Below are 16368 nucleotides of genomic sequence, written 5' to 3'. Positions count from 1 at the left end.
ATGTTATGTTCATGTGTGTGAGGTGTATGTGATGCTATGTGTACCATATGTAGTGGTCCTGTGTGTGGTGCAGAATGATGGTACCATATGTAGTGGTCCTGTGTGTGGTGCAGAATGATGGTACCATATGTAGTGGTCATGTGTGCAGAATGATGCTATATACCGTGTAGTAGTCCTGTGTGCAGAATGATGGTACCATATGTAGTGGTCCTGTGTGCAGAATGATGGTACCATATGTAGTGGTCCTGTATGCAGAATGATGCTATGTACCATATGTAGGGGTCCTGTGTGTGGTGCAGAATGATGCTATGTACCATATGTAGTGGTCCTGTGTGTGGTGCAGAATTATGCTACAGTGGGGAGAACAAGTATTTAATACACTGCCGATTTTGCAGGTTTTCCTACTTACAAAGCATGTAGAGGTCTGTAATTTTTATCCAGAAAATCACATTGTATGATTTTTAAGTAATTAATTTGCATTTTATTGCATGACATAACTATTTGATACATCAGAAAAGCGGAACTTAATATTTGGTACAGAAACCTTTGTTTGCAATTACAGAGATCATACGTTTCCTGTAGGTCTTGACCAGGTTTGCACACACTGCAGCAGGGATTTTGGCCCACAATACGGACTTTCAGCTCCCTCCAAAGATGTTCTATTGGGTTCAGGTCTGGAGACTGGCTAGGCCACTCCAGGACCTTGAGATGCTTCTTACGGAGCCACTCCTTAGTTGCCCTGTTTGTGTGTTTCGGGTCGTTGTCATGCTGGAAGACCCAGCCACGACCCATCTTCAATGCTCTTACTGAGGGAAGGAGGTTGTTGGCCAAGATCTCGCGATACATGGCCCCATCCATCCTCCCCTCAATACGGTGCAGTCGTCCTGTCCCCTTTGCAGAAAAGCATCCCCAAAGAATGATGTTTCCACCTCCATGCTTCACGGTTGGGATGGTGTTCTTGGGGTTGTACTCATCCTTCTTCTTCCTCCAAACACGGCGAGTGGAGTTTAGACCAAAAAGCTCTATTTTTGTCTCATCAGACCACATGACCTTCTCCCATTCCTCCTCTGGATCATCCAGATGGTCATTGGCAAACTTCAGACGGGCCTGGACATGCGCTGGCTTGAGCAGAGGGACCTTGCGTGCGCTGCGGGATTTTAATCCATGACGGCGTACTGTGTTACTAATGGTTTTCTTTGAGACTGTGGTCCCAGCTCTCTTCAGGTCATTGACCAGGTCCTGCCGTGTAGTTCTGGGCTGATCCCTCACCTTCCTCATGATCATTGATGCCCCACGAGGTGAGATCTTGCATGGAGCCCCAGACCGAGGGTGATTGACCGTCATCTTGAACTTCTTCCATTTTCTAATAATTGCGCCAACAGTTGTTGCCTTCTCACCAAGCTGCTTGCCTATTGTCCTGTAGCCCATCCCAGCCTTGTGCAGGTCTACAATTTTATCCCTGATGTCCTTACACAGCTCTCTGGTCTTGGCAATTGTGGAGAGGTTGGAGTCTGTTTGATTGAGTGTGTGGACATGTGTCTTTTATACAGGTAACGAGTTCAAACAGGTGCAGTTAATACAGGTAATGAGTGGAGAACAGGAGGGCTTCTTAAAGAAAAACTAACAGGTCTTTGAGAGCCGGAATTCTTACTGGTTGGTAGGTGATCAAATACTTATGTCATGCAATAAAATGCAAATTAATTACTTAAAAATCATACAATGTGATTTTCTGGATTTTTTAGATTCCGTCTCTCACAGTTGAAGTGTACCTAGGATAAAAATTACAGACCTCTTACATGCTTTGTAAGTAGGAAAACCTGCAAAATTGGCAGTGTATCAAATACTTGTTCTCCCCACTGTATGTACCATATGTGGTGGTTCTGTGTGCAGAAGGATGCTATGTCTGTGTGAGGTGTATGTGACTCAGTGTGTGTTGTGAAATCTAACTGACTTTTTATGGAGTTCAATTTCTACCAAAAAATAAATTAACTGAATGTGGCAGAATTCAACCTCCATAAATTCCTCGGTTTTCTGTCAACATTTTTGAATAATTGCTAGGACCTCCGATCTGTTGAAGCGGGCGCACACACACACACACACACACACACACACACACACACACACACACACACACACACACACACACACATTGTTTGTGTTAAGTGCTGCCCTTCGCTCCTCAAGGATTCCTATTGTGACACTCCCTCGTCTTCACTCTGCATTCATCCACTCCTCCTCTCTCCTTCCATTAATTTCCTTCCCTCTCTTTTCTCATGCAGTGTGTGTGTGTGTGATTTATTTAATAAAGGTGCATGTGTGTAACTCTGTAGGGAGCTGCTGGAATAAGAGGAGGCCAAGGCCAATTCTCACTAAGGTCCTTACCCCTCTGATGCTATCCCAGCAGCCTCTCTGGCAATAGTACAGCTCTTATGTAATCCACACACACACACACACCTGAATCGCCAGCCTCAGTCCTCCTGGCCGCAATCTGAAGATTAGCAATGTTGTGGGGCTTTGTGTGTGTGTGGGTACGTACACTATACAGTGCTTTTGGAAAGTATTCAGACCCCTTGACTTATTCCACATTCTGTTACGTTACAGCCTTATTCTAAAATGGGTTAAATTGTTTTTTCCCCCTCATCAATATACACACAATACCCCATAATGACAAAGCAAAAGCAGGTTTTTAGAAATGTTTCCATATTTATTCAAAAGATTAATAATGAAATATGACATTTACATTATTCAGACCCTTTACTCAGTACTTTGTTGAAGCATCTTTGGCAATGATTACAGCCTCGAGTCTTCTTTGGTATGACGCTACCAGCTTGTCACACCTGTATTTGGGGAGTTTCTCCCATTCTTCTCTGCAGATCCTCTCAAGCTCTGTCAGGTTGGATGGGGTGCGCCGCTGCACAGCTATTTTCAGGTCTCTCCAGAGATGTTCGATCAGGTTCAAGTCTGTGCTCTGGCTGGGCCACTCAAGGACATTCAGAGACTTGTCCTGAAGCCACTCCTGTGTTGTCTTGGCTGTGTGCTTAGGGTCGTTGTCCTGTTGGAAGGTGAACCTTCGCCCCAGTCTGAGGTCCTTAGCGCTCTGGAGCAGGTTTTAATCAAGGATCTCTCTGTACTTTCTGCTCCGTTCATCTTTCCCTCGATCCTGACTAGTCTCCCAGTCCCTGCCGCTGAAATACATCCCCACAGCATGATGGTGCCACCACCATGCTTCACCGTAGGGATGGTGCCAGGTTTCCTCCAGACGTGACAATTGGCATTCAGGCCAACGAGTTCAATCTTGGTTTCATCAGACGAGAGAATCTTGTTTCTCTTGGTCTGAGAATCCTTTAGGTGCCTTTTGGCAAACTCCAAACTGTCTGTCATGTGCCTTTTACTGAGGAGTGGCTTCCGTCTGGCCACTCTACCATAAAGGTCTGATTGGTGGAGTGCTGCAGAGATGGTTGTCCTGGGTTTGGCGGATGCCAGGAGAACGCGATCTGCCCCAATGCATAGTCCCAGCTGTAAAGTTAGGTGGAGGTGGAATAATGGTCTGGGGCTGTTTTTCATGGTTTGGGATAGGCCCCTTAGTTCCAGTGAAGGGAAATCTTAACGCTACAGCATGCAAAGACATTCTAAACGATTCTGTGCTTCCAACTTTGTGGCAACAGTTTGTGGAAGGCACTTTCCTGTTTCAGCATGACAATGCACAAAGTGAGGTTCATACAAAAATGTTTTGTCGAGATCAGTGTGGAAGAACTTGACTGGCCTGCACAGAGCCCTGACCTCAACCCCATTGAACACCTTTGGGATGAATTGGAACGCCGACTGCGAGCCAGGCCTAATCGCCCAACATCGGTGCCCGACCTCACTAATGCTCTTGTGGCTGAATGGAAGCAAGTCCCCGCAGCAATGTTCCAACATCTAGTGGAAAGCTTTCCCAGAAGAGTGGAGGCTGTTATAACAGCAAAGGGGGGACCAACTCCATATTAATGCCCATGGTTTTGGAATGATATGTGTGACGTGCAAGTGTCTACATACTTTTGGTAATGTAATGTACAATTACAGAGAGGCCTGTAATTTTCATCATAGGTACACGTCAACTATGACAGACAAAATGAGAAAAAAAATCCAGAAAATCACATTGTAGGATTTTTAATGAATTTATTTGCAAATTATGGTGGAAAATAAGTATTTGGTCAATAACAAAAGTTTCTCAATACTTTGTTATATACCCTTTGTTGGCAATGACACAGGTCAAACGTTTTCTGTAAGTCTTCACAAGGTTTTCACACACTGTTGCTGGTATTTTGGCCCATTCCTCCATGCAGATCTCCTCTAGAGCAGTGATGTTTTGGGGCTGTCGCTGGGCAACACAGACTTTCAACTCCCTCCAAAGATTTTCTATGGGGTTGAGATCTGGAGACTGGCTAGGCCACTCCAGGACCTTGAAATGCTTCTTACGAAGCCACTCCTCCGTTGCCCGGGCGGTGTGTTTGGGATCATTGTCATGCTGAAAGACCCAGCCACGTTTCATCTTCAATGCCCTTGCTGATGGAAGGAGGTTTTCACTCAAAATCTCACGATACATTGCCCCATTCATTCTTTTCTTTACACGGATCAGTCGTCCTGGTCCCTTTGCAGAAAAACAGCCCCAAAGCATGATGTTTCCACCCCCATGCTTCACAGTAGGTATGGTGTTCTTTGGATGCAACTCAGCATTCTTTGTCCTCCAAACACGACGAGTTGAGTTTTTACCAAAAAGTTATATTTTGGTTTAATCTGACCATATGACATTCTCCCAATCCTCTTCTGGATCATCCAAATGCACTCTAGCAAATTTCAGACGGGCCTGGACATGTACTGGCTTAAGCAGGGGGACACGTCTGGCACTGCAGGATTTGAGTCCCTGGCGGCGTAGTGTGTTACTGATGGTAGGCTTTGTTACTTTGGTCCCAGCTCTCTGCAGGTCATTCACTAGGTCCCCCCGTGTGGGTCTAGGATTTTTGCTCACCGTTCTTGTGATCATTTTGACCCCACGGGGTGAGATCTTGCGTGGAGCCCCAGATCGAGGGAGATTATCAGTGGTCTTGTATGTCTTCCATTTCCTAATAATTGCTCCCACAGTTGATTTCTTCAAACCAGGCTGCTTACCTATTGCAGATTCAGTCTTCCCAGCCTGGTGCAGGTCTACAATTGTGTTTCTGGTGTCCTTTGACAGCTCTTTGGTCTTGGCCATAGTGGAGTTTGGAGTGTGACTGTTTGAGGTTGTGGACAGGTGTCTTTTATACTGATAACAAGTTCAAACAGGTGCCATTAATACAGGTAACGAGTGGAGGACAGAGGAGCCTCTTAAAGAAGAAATTACAGGTCTGTGAGAGCCAGAAATCTTGCTTGTTTGTAGGTGACCAAATACTTATTTTCCACCATAATTTGCAAATAAATTCATTAAAAATCCTACAATGTGATTTTCTGGATTTTTTTTCCTCAATTTGTCTGTCATAGTTGACGTGTATCTATGATGAAAATTACAGGCCTCTCTCATCTTTTTAAGTGGGAGAACTTGCACAATTGGTGGCTGACTAAATACTTTTCCCCCCCACTGTATATGTGGTGTGCCCATTTGCACGCAAGGACACACTCACCTATCTGTTAGTGTGTGGACGGTGGCCAGGCCTTTTGTGAGTGACTTTCTGCCTCAGAGTTGTGTGCATTTGTCTACACTGTGGGTGTACTGTAACATGGTGTATTGAGTTGGACACCCAGGGCTTAACAGGATGTCAGATAAATCACCTTTCAGTGTTTACACACTACCATGATCCCTGCTCTATCTCTCTCCCTGGTTCCTGCGCTCCGCTCCTCTCCTCCACCTCCACCACTCACTGTCATCACTCCTTTTCAAACCCTCTCTCCCTCTCTCTCAAAGTCAAACTAGCTTCATTGACGTGACAGGAGCAATTTGATGTTACGAAAGCATTACACAGTCCAACATTTCCTATTGTAAATGGTGATAGATAGCAAGTACAAATAAATGAGTTCTCTCTCCCCCCCATCTCTCTATGTCAGTATGCTCTGGAGAGGCTCAAGGTGATGTGTGAGGATGCTCTGTGCACCAGTCTGTCTGTGGAGAACACTGCAGAGATCCTCATCCTGGCAGACCTGCACAGTGCCGACCAGCTCAAAACACAGGCTGTGGACTTCATCAACTAGTGAGTGGCACACACACACATACACACACACTGCACCCCTCTCTCATTCTATACTCCTCACTCAAACACACTCACCGTTACTGTACCCCTCACTCAAAACACTCACTATATACCTAACACACACGCACACAGTAACTCTGTCAGACAGTCTTTGGCATTTGAACAGAAATATCGTCATTAATTTTCACTGGGAGCTCGATTACTCTTTTTGGAAATAGCATTTTACTTCTCAGAACAATTTTATGCCATATGAACAGGGGCAATTTAGCAGAAAACATGTTTTGACAAATCTGAACTTGTTTGTCAGGGATTAAAGGGATACTTTGAGATTTTGGCATTGAGGCCCTTTATCTACTTCCCCAGAGTCAGATGAATTTGTGGATACCATTGTTAGATCGCTGTGTCCAGTATGAAGGAAGTTAGAGGTAGCATGCTAGCAGATACCTATAGACTTCCAGGCATTGCGCTAATGCTAGTTAGCATTGGCTCGCAAAACCACCTCTAGCTTCCTTCATACTGGACACAGAGACGTAAAAATGGTGTCCACGATTTCATCTGACTTTGGGGAAGTAGATAAAGGACCTCATTGCCAAAGTCCCGAAGTATCCCTTTAACTAGAGCGATTCTCTGACAGAGGCCATAAACGGCATTAGGTTGCTCCTCAATGTGCTGGTTGTTTATGATTCGTCAACATTAATGTGAACACTACATTACTGTTCCCTTTAGTCAACACTGACGAAGGCCATCCATTGAACTTGCCATACAAATAAAGGCATTTTAATTAATTATATGAAGAGGGACTTGGTCCTCCTTTCTTTTTGATGACTAAGATCTATATTATTTACTCCCTTCAGTCCCTACCCCTGCACACATCCACTCTCTTTTCTATGAAGAGGGACTTTCTTCTTCTCAGTCACTCTCTCCCCCGTTACCTCACGCTCCAACCTCAATGTCTCCTACTCCTCTGTCCTCTCTCTCTCTCTCTCTCTCTCTCTCTCGCTCTCTCGCTCTCTCGCTCTCTCTCTCTCCTAATCCTGGTCATTAATTATGGTTATAGGTTTTATGACATTTTAATTTGTGACAGTATTGTTGTTGTGGAAATTGACCACGGGGGACTCTGGCTTGCAAAGCGCTATCAACCATCCTCCCTCGGACAACATCGATAACAATTAAAATCAATAAAAGAGGACGAATATAGAAAATAAACTACAAAGTGTAACCAATAAACCCCAGACCACCCTCCCCTCGGCCAACCTCTAGACCCCCCCGCCGCCCTGCCATCAACACCACAGTTAGCCCCCACCTATCTTCTCCTCCCTCCCTCCCTCCCTCCCTCCCTCCCTCCCTCCCTCCCTCCCTCCCTCCCTCCCTCCCTCCCTCCTCTCACCTTCTCCTTCATCTCCCCCTCCCTTCTCTCTCCCTCCTCTCCTCTCCCCCAGTCCCCTGGGCATGGCCTGCTCTCCAGCTGTGGCTGCTCTCTCAGTGCCCTTTGCTGGTCTGCTACCCCAGGCACAGCTCATAGCTCACAGCTCATTGGCCGTTAGAGGGAGCAGGGGGTTCATGTCCCTACCAGGGAACTGGGTCAGAGGTGGGCTGGATGTCTGGGAGGTATGCTCCTAGACACACAGACACACACTTTCATTAACACACACTAATACACATAACAAATGTCATTAAAGGCCATGTATGTGTGTGCGTGATAGTGCAGTACAGCACCCTGAGGGTGTGAGGAGGCTGGGGATTCCCACAGGGCCTAGTGGTGTGCAGTCTGTCAGGCCTGTGGAGGATGGAGGGGCCAGGAGAGGGACAGTGCTAATATCTCTCCTTCTCGCGCTCTGCCTCACTCTTTCCTCCTCTCCTTCTGACTTTTTTCTCTTTGTCTCTCCCTCCCTCTCTCTCTCCCCCTCCCAACTCTCTCTCTCCATCTCCCTCCCTCCCCCCTCTCTCTCTCGCTCTCTCTAGCCATGCTGCTGAGGTGATGGAGACGTCTGGCTGGAAGTCCATGGTGGCATCCCACCCCCACCTGGTGGCTGAGGCCTATCGCTCCCTGGCCTCGGCCCAGTGCCCCTTCCTGGGCCCCCCACGCAAACGCCTCAAACAGTCCTAGTGTCCCTGGATCCCTTGCCCAGCTCTGCTCTGCCCTGGGACCACAGAGGGCCCTACTCTGATCTCCTCCTCCTCCAGGCCTCCTCCAGAACCTAGAGACGCCCAGATTGATACCAGAGCTCCTCCCTCCCTCCTCCCTCAGCTGAAAAGACAGGGGGATGGTATGGATTTGGTACAAAGACGATGACAAAGGGATGATCCACCCTTATAACTGTTATCAACTGAATATGGACATTGACCAGTGACTGCCTTGTCTTACCCTGTACACCTGTAGAGAACAGAGTGTTTGGGTAGAGAGGGAGGGAGGGAGGTAGAAGTTGTACATTGTTTTTGTTTTTTTACATTTAATTTTTTTAAAGACCTCCTTTCTTGTAGCATTGTGTTAAAAGCCAAGCTTTATGTATGAAATCAGAAAAACAAACAAAAAAGACAATGGTTGAAGAGACAGTTTTGGGTAATGAGGAAGTGCCACCATGTCCCCTCCATCTTCCCTGAGCAGAAAAACACCCCTGTAGTTCATGTTTGACATCCATCTTGTACAAAAGAAGAACATTGAAGCATTTTTCTCGCCGAAGGGCAAAAAGAAAAGTGATTTTTGCAAGAAACAAGATGGAGATGAACACGTTTTAATGTTCAAAATGTCCAACCTTTTTCTCTAAGAAAAACGACACACCAAAAAAAAAAAAACTGTTTTTACTCCAACCCTTTCAGGACTACTTTCCTCATTGGTGGAATTAGAATTCACTCCTACATGACTGTCACAACACAAACAAATGTTTAGTCTCTCAACTCAACATAAAATACAGCTATTTTGCATTGTAAAAGCCTTGTTGTCTTTCAATATCTACTGAGTTCTCATTAGTGTGTGTGTGTGTGTGTGGTGACCATGTCTGCTAACGATTGACTGGTTAAACACCTGTTTGAAACTGCTGCACTCAGCCCTATTTACATCTCATCCACACATGATCAAAGTCTCTACTTGATGTTAAATCCCCTACACACACATCTTCCTACTGTGCTGTAACTGCCAGGATACCTCTGGTGTATAACCTTCCTATTGGCACTGTCAGTTCTAGTTGTGTTTGACTTGGTCTTAGTGTGCTTCCTCTCTGTGAGTACAGATGTAATCTCCTCGGTCCTCTGGGCTAATGGTATGTATTTTAAAAGGATTTGTCTCTGTTGACTGAGGTTGTAGCCCAGAAGGACTCCTATCAGGACTCCTATCAGCACTCCCATCACCCTGAAGTCTGTAGAGAAGCTGTTTCCACACCACAGTCTATCAGTCATCATCTGCCAGGTGTCCCAGCTACCTCTGTCCATTAGCTTACACACCGTCCAGACTACAGTAGCTACGATTGTGCCCCAAATGGTACCCTATTCCATGTTTAGTACACTACTCGTGACTAGGGCTCATTCCTATATGGGGAATAGGGGGCCATTTGGGACGCAGCCTACATCTCTTTCAGGATAGGATGGAGTGATCCCTGGTATTAGTGGTGTAGAGAGGAGCATGTAGGAGATGGACATCTGAGTGGTCACAGGCAGGGCTAGCCTAGTGGGAGGGAAAGGGGGGGGAGAGAGTGCAGAGGGTCAGCTAACTTGGGGGTATGGGGTTTAGAGGCCAGAGAGAAGACAATATGACATTCTGATATAGTACTGTTTGCATAACATTCTGATATAGTACTGTTTGCACAACAGGCTCTGAGTATGCCTTCCAGACACTACAACGATGGCAGAGACTGCCGTCAAGATCAAGGTGTGTGTGTGTGTGTGTGTGTACATGTGGGTGTCATCACGAACCACATTAATGAGTATTTCTATACATATGGTTTAGTCACACTTCCTCTTACTAAGCTTTGTCCTTGGAATTGTTGTTAGTTCTCCTTTATAATACCAACAAGACTGTCTTTGAGGAGAGAAAAGTCTGGAATTCATCTGAGCTGGCTTCTTTACATTACATACTCATGTCCTAGCTTCCCTTGAGTCTATGTAACGTGTGTGTGTGTGTGTGTGTGTGTGTGTGTAGGCGCTGTACGCGGATGAGAACGTCGGGGAGAGATAGAGGGATAGATGTGGAGAGGCGTGTGCTATTGTCATGCATGCTGTGTAAGTCTGTCGCTCTCTCCCTCCTTCCCCTCCTCCCTCTTTCCCATGCCACCCCATCACTCACTCTCTCTTTATGGGAGTGTGAGATGAGCCGGCAGGTCAGTGCTGTAAACTGGGTGACAAGCTCTGTGTCAACCCGCCACAGCTAAAGATGAGGAGGAGCCGGCCTTACGATTGATGTCCGCTGCTCTGCTCCGCTCTGCCCTGCAGCAGGAAGAAGAGGGAGAGGGAGGGGAGGAGGGAGAGGAGGAGGGGAGGGGAGGAGAGGAAAAAGGAGGGAGGGGAGGAGAGGAAAAAGGGAGGGAGGAGGAGGAGGAGGGGAGGGAGGAGGGGAGGAAAAAGGAGGGAGGAGGAGGGGAGGAAAAAGGAGGGAGGGGATGGGAGGAAAAGGAGGAGAGGAGGAGGGGAGGGGAGGGGAGGAGAGGAAAAAGGAGGGAGGAGGAGGAGGGGAGGAAAAAGGAGGGAGGAGGAGGAGAGGAAAAAGGAGGGAGGAGGAGGGGAGGAAAAAGGAGGGAGGAGGAGGGGAGGAAAAAGGAGGGGGAGGAGAGGGAGAGCGAGAGGAGGGGGGAGTTTAGGAGGGGAGAGGAGAGGGGAGTGGTTGTGAAAGGGAAGGCTTTGGTTTTCCAGACAGCAGTGTAAACCCTGACAACTCCAATGGCAAAGCCTGGAGATGGATTATAAACATGCACACGCTCGTCTGCCCCCAATGTGTTCACATACGTACACTCAGCATATCTACTAATATACTGTAAACACTACTAATGTCGCATCCACATGGCTGATATTTTCAATAGTATACTATTGATACAACATTATACTATTGTACAACACTGTCTGTACACTCACCAATCAATGTATACAAGGTCATATCATATCCCTTTGGTCTATTTCTGTACAGTATGTAACAGGCTTCACTGTACTGCTGAGCGGTATTGTTTCCTCTCCCACAACATGCTTGATCTCGTGCTCCCTGCCACACCAACACATCTACCTCGCCGCCATGCTTGACAACGTACTAACCAGTTGTGCCACTGAAAAATATGATTAAATGGCGCCATTTCAAGCTGTGGGTGACTATCCGGTACGATCTGACTCTGTTACACATACATACACATTACAACGCGTATGATAAGTCCTCTACTCCATGAACCCTGCCTCTCCTGTGACAAGTGAAAAAAAACTGAGGCCTCAGGGGAGAGATGTGGTCCTCTGTAGCTCAGCTGGTAGAGCACGGCGCTTGTAACGCCAAGGTAGTGGGTTCGATCCCCGGGACCACCCATACACAAAAATGTATGCACGCATGACTGTAAGTCGCTTTGGATAAAAGCGTCTGCTAAATGGCATATTATTATTATTTATATTATTATATATGGAAGAGGAGACAGATGGGATAATAGCTAGATGAAGAGAGGGATGATCAGGTGACAGAGAGATGGGACAAGTCAGATGGAGTGAGAGAAGGAGAACTAGACAGAAAAGGCATTGATCCTCTTGTACAGATCTGTCTGGTTTATTGACGGATCTTGACAAAATAAATCACATAAAACTTTGTTTTGACAACAAACTTTTTCCCATTGTGTCTGTTTAGTTTCGGAGTAAAAAGCAGGTGTTAGGCTGATTCCACCATAGTGCTCTGAGAGGATAGTCTGCAGCATACAGTCACGTTCTCCCCCAGATATGTGAAATGAACCGGCTGCTAACAACGGATGGAGAAATTAGAAAAGGGAATGAATTAGACCAGAGAGTTGAGCGCACACCTACACACCAATACACAAACACACTAACACGTAGACACATACACACCAATACACACTGAAACACGCACACACACACACATATATAAACTGCTAATTACTTTGTGAGCTCCAATCCATGGTGCGAAGGAGCAGGAGCAATATTGTGCTATTGTGGGTGTTTGCCTGGCTCATAACAACAGACCAGTGAGGGGGAGACAAGCTCATGTATTAAGATAACCCTGAAATGGAATTGTATTTCCCTGGTGGTTCAAACGACTTCTGTGGTTGTGAATTGATAGTGGATGAGATTTGGCTTTAATGAAGCAAGACTTATTATGCACAGTGCAGCAGAGGTAGGTAGGTGGGGTGTGTGAGCGAGAGAGTGTATGTGAGTGTGTGTATGTGTGTATCCCATTTTCAGACTAGGTGCGCTGTTATCAGTGTGTTTGTGTTGCCACAGAGACTTTGTGTTGCTATTATTCAAGTGAGGTTGGAGTGTGTGTCTGAGCGCGGTGATTCATTTGACTTGAAATAATCAAGTGAAAGGGTTTTATTTTCCATGAGTGCCGGGCTCATCCCTGGCTTAATCTTTCTCAAGATCCCCAAAGACGTGTGCGAGTGTGTGTTAATTTGTGTATGCATTTGTGTGTGTATGTGTGTGTTTGTGTGTACCCACTGTTGAGGCAGTGTCACATTCATCTATTTATTAAAATGTTCCCTCCTCCCCTGGCCCGTCCCTAATGAGACCTGTGGAGCAGAGGAGTGATGGAGCTGAACTCTGCCTGGGAGGACAACTCACACCTCGAGGAGAGGAGAGGGAAAGGCAGGTAGGGGGAGAGCAGGAGCGAGGAAAGGGAGCTGGTGGAAGGAAGGAAGATGCACTGTTGGTTAAGACAAGGAGAAGAGGTAGGACAGGGAAGAGGCTGAAAGGCTAGAGGAGTAGATGACGAGAGACTGAGAGAGGCGGAAGAGGATGAGACCAGAAGACAGGTGGGATGAAAGACAGGCAGAGACGGGAGGAAGACAGAGGGAGGACGTGAGAGTGGGGAGGGAGGAGAGGAGTGAGGGAGCACGCTAACACAGAGGGGAAGAGACAGAGTTGGCATGAGCTGGAGGGAAGGAGACAGACAGTGTGTCATGATAGAGTGAGAGATTGAAGCACAGCAAGGGAGGGGGGTTGTCTTGCGAGGGGCCCGGTCCATTTGTTACCAGCGTATGGGTAAATTAAAGGCTTCTCTCAGCCTCGTTAAGCTTGATGCACTGCCCCAGCCATCCTAGCGCAGCGCTGATTAAAATTCATGGTCTGCAGCGGCAGGGCTGGAGGAGCTAGAGGAGTGGGCAGCAGAGCAGGGCTGAGGCTGCACACCTGTCCTCCTGCTGCGGTGCCACAGCAAATGGGCCAAAAGGTCACGCCTCAGCCAGAGGGGTGGGGGAAGGGATGAGGGGAGAGGGAGGTCCTTTGGCTCATTTGTCCATTGTGAGGACAAGTGATTTACAGGTTATACAGAAGCTTGAACTTGCGACTCCTTGTGAGTTATTGGTATAGTTGAAATCCATCTTCTTGGAATAATCAGTTCAGCCACACACTCACACTGGCTAGCACTAAGGCTCACACTCATACCATTGACGCAGGCTTCTCAGAATTATGTCTTCACACACACATACACACACACACACACCTGCCCTCTCCCCCTCTTCCATTCACTCAGTGTATTGAGCCCGTACCTGAGAATGAGCTTGAAAGACAGAGGAAGTGCACTCGTTTAATCTCCTCCTCGTTTCATCTCTCTCTCTCCCTCTCTCTCTCGTCTCTCCTGCTTGCTCATGTTTGTTGCATCAAACTCTTTGATAGTTACAAACACCAAGTGTATAATCTCTGAACAGTTTTGGCGGCTTGGGGGGAAAAAGGAAAATGAGGAAAAAGATTTGAGAAGATTTAACCTGCTTCTGTCTGCCCACCACCTCAGCCCAACCTTCACTCTCCATGTGATCTGTGGCTGCCTGCTGTGCTGTTCTCTGTGAGCTGATGACGGAGGCTAAAAGGAAGGAATTAGGTTAGAACCTTAAACCACTATACTGCTAGTAAACCAACAATAGCTGGGACTAGGATAGAAGACAGATCTATAGATCTGGCACAGTTCCTTATTCAGTTGAAGGACAAGGCATGGATAGTGACAGGATTGGTCTGGAGACAGTGGGCACTTCCCAATTGTCACCCTTTTCCCTTTATAGGGCACTACTTTTGATCAGTGCCCATAGTAGTGCACTATGTAGGGAATAGGGTGCCATTTGGGACACAACCATACTGTTGAAGGGCAAGGCATTGGGTAGCGACAGGAAGTTACTGTACTGTCAGTCCAGCCATGCTGATATATTGTCTCGTTATAGAGGTTTTTAAAGACTTGGCTGTTTGATCTGTGGATTCACCTGGCTGCACACGTTGGGTGGTGTGACAGGCTTTCGTTCATTTGAATTCCTCCATATTTGTCTCGTTCCGCTCTCCCTTCTCTACCCCCCTCCTTTTCTCCCTCTATTGCACCCTTCTTGTTTTTCCTCTCCACCACCTTCCCCTCTCCTGCTTTCTCTTGAACCCCCACTTTGTTTGTTTGCTCCCTCTCTCTCCTACCTCTCCAGCTTCTCTACCCATTCTTGCAAACACTGGTCTATTTCCCCATCTTCCTTCCTTCCTTCCTTCCTTCCTTCCTTCCTCACGCTCTCTCGCTCTCCCCCCTCTCTACCTCTCCACTCTCTCTGTGGTCTGTGGTGCAGGTCCAGAGAGGTATAATTGGGCTGTGCTCTGTTAGAGAGCTGCTGGGAGAGGAGCTTTAATCTTTAGTCTCGCTCAAAATGCAAAGTGAAGGCTGGAGGCTACTTGCTACACCACGGCCGGGATTTTACTCTACTTTACGCACACACACACACACACACACACACACACACACACACACACACAAATATATACAGACACACACGTGCGCACACATACACACACATATTAAGCATTTCACTATTAGTCTACACCTGTTGTTTACGAAGCATGTGACACATACAATTTTATTTTATTTACATATAAATGCACATACACGAACACACATGCTCACATGTACATGCACGCACGTACGCACACACACACACGCAGACACTGCTGTATGTCTGTCCAGCTGTCCGTTTTCCATATGTTGTTGGGAGCTATGAATATTGATTAGGTGTTTGTACAGAACATGTCAAAGAAGCCATGTCTCATTTTAAATAAAGCCAAAATCAGACTCAGATCTCATGTCCACACTCAGACCTTAGCTGTACCTTATCCTCAACCATAACAACAACCAGTAAACCACAGTGGGGCTATGGAGGATATAGAGATGTCTTGGTGTTGTGTTGACTGGGTAATGCTATGGAGGATATAGAGACGTCTTGGTGTTGTGTTGACTGGGTAATGCTATGGAGGATATAGAGACGTCTTGGTGTTGTGTTGACTGGGTAATGCTATGGAGGATATAGAGACGTCTTGGTGTTGTGTTGACTGGGTAATGCTATGGAGGATATAGAGACGTCTTGGTGTTGTGTTGACTGGGTAATACTATGGAGGATATAGAGATGTCTTGGTGTTGTGTTGACTGGGTAATGCTATGGAGGATATAGAGATGTCGTGGTGTTGTGTTGACTGGGTAATACTATGGAGGATATAGAGACGTCTTGGTGTTGTGTTGACTGGGTAATGCTATGGAGGATATAGAGATGTCTTGGTGTTGTGTTGACTGGGTAATGCTATGGAGGATATAGAGATGTCGTGGTGTTGTGTTGACTGGGTAATACTATGGAGGATATAGAGACGTCTTGGTGTTGTGTTGACTGGGTAATACTATGGAGGATATAGAGACGTCTTGGTGTTATGTTGACTGGGTAATGCTATGGAGGATATAGAGATGTCGTGGTGTTGTGTTGACTGGGTAATGCTATGGAGGATATAGAGACATCTTGGTGTTGTGTTGACTGGGTAATACTATGGAGGATATAGAGATGTCTTGGTGTTGTGTTGACTGGGTAATGCTATGGAGGATATAGAGATGTCGTGGTGTTGTGTTGACTGGGTAATACTATGGAGGATATAGAGACGTCTTGGTGTTGTGTTGACTGGGTAATACTATGGAGGATATAGAGACGTCTTGGTGTTGTGTTGACTGGGTAATGCTATGGAGGATATAGAGACATCTTGG

At 46.5% G+C, this 16368-nt stretch overlaps 1 protein-coding gene and 1 long non-coding RNA gene across 2 annotated transcripts in view; one reads left to right on the top strand and one right to left on the bottom strand.

The window, feature by feature from the left end:
• Positions 1-9133, top strand: part of LOC123491192 (speckle-type POZ protein) — an 85932-nt gene extending 76799 nt beyond the window's left edge. The window contains exons 10-11 of the mRNA XM_045221086.1: positions 6061-6203; positions 8166-9133. Of these exons, the coding sequence (XP_045077021.1) occupies positions 6061-6203; positions 8166-8310 (288 nt within the window). The 3' untranslated portion in view covers positions 8311-9133. The remainder of the gene's footprint in view (positions 1-6060; positions 6204-8165) is intronic.
• On the bottom strand, positions 8967-10622 carry LOC123491193. Its single transcript, XR_006661166.1, has 2 exons — positions 10480-10622; positions 8967-9861 (listed from the first exon to the last, which is right to left on the bottom strand). It is a non-coding gene; the product is annotated as an uncharacterized LOC123491193 (long non-coding RNA).
• Between the last annotated feature and the right edge of the window lie 5746 nt (positions 10623-16368).

Source organism: Coregonus clupeaformis, chromosome 7 (assembly GCF_020615455.1).
Source record: "Coregonus clupeaformis isolate EN_2021a chromosome 7, ASM2061545v1, whole genome shotgun sequence".
Taxonomy (NCBI): Eukaryota; Metazoa; Chordata; class Actinopteri; order Salmoniformes; family Salmonidae; genus Coregonus; species Coregonus clupeaformis.
The sequence above is the reverse complement of the archived record's forward strand: the minus strand, read 5'-3'. Positions and strand labels throughout refer to the sequence as shown.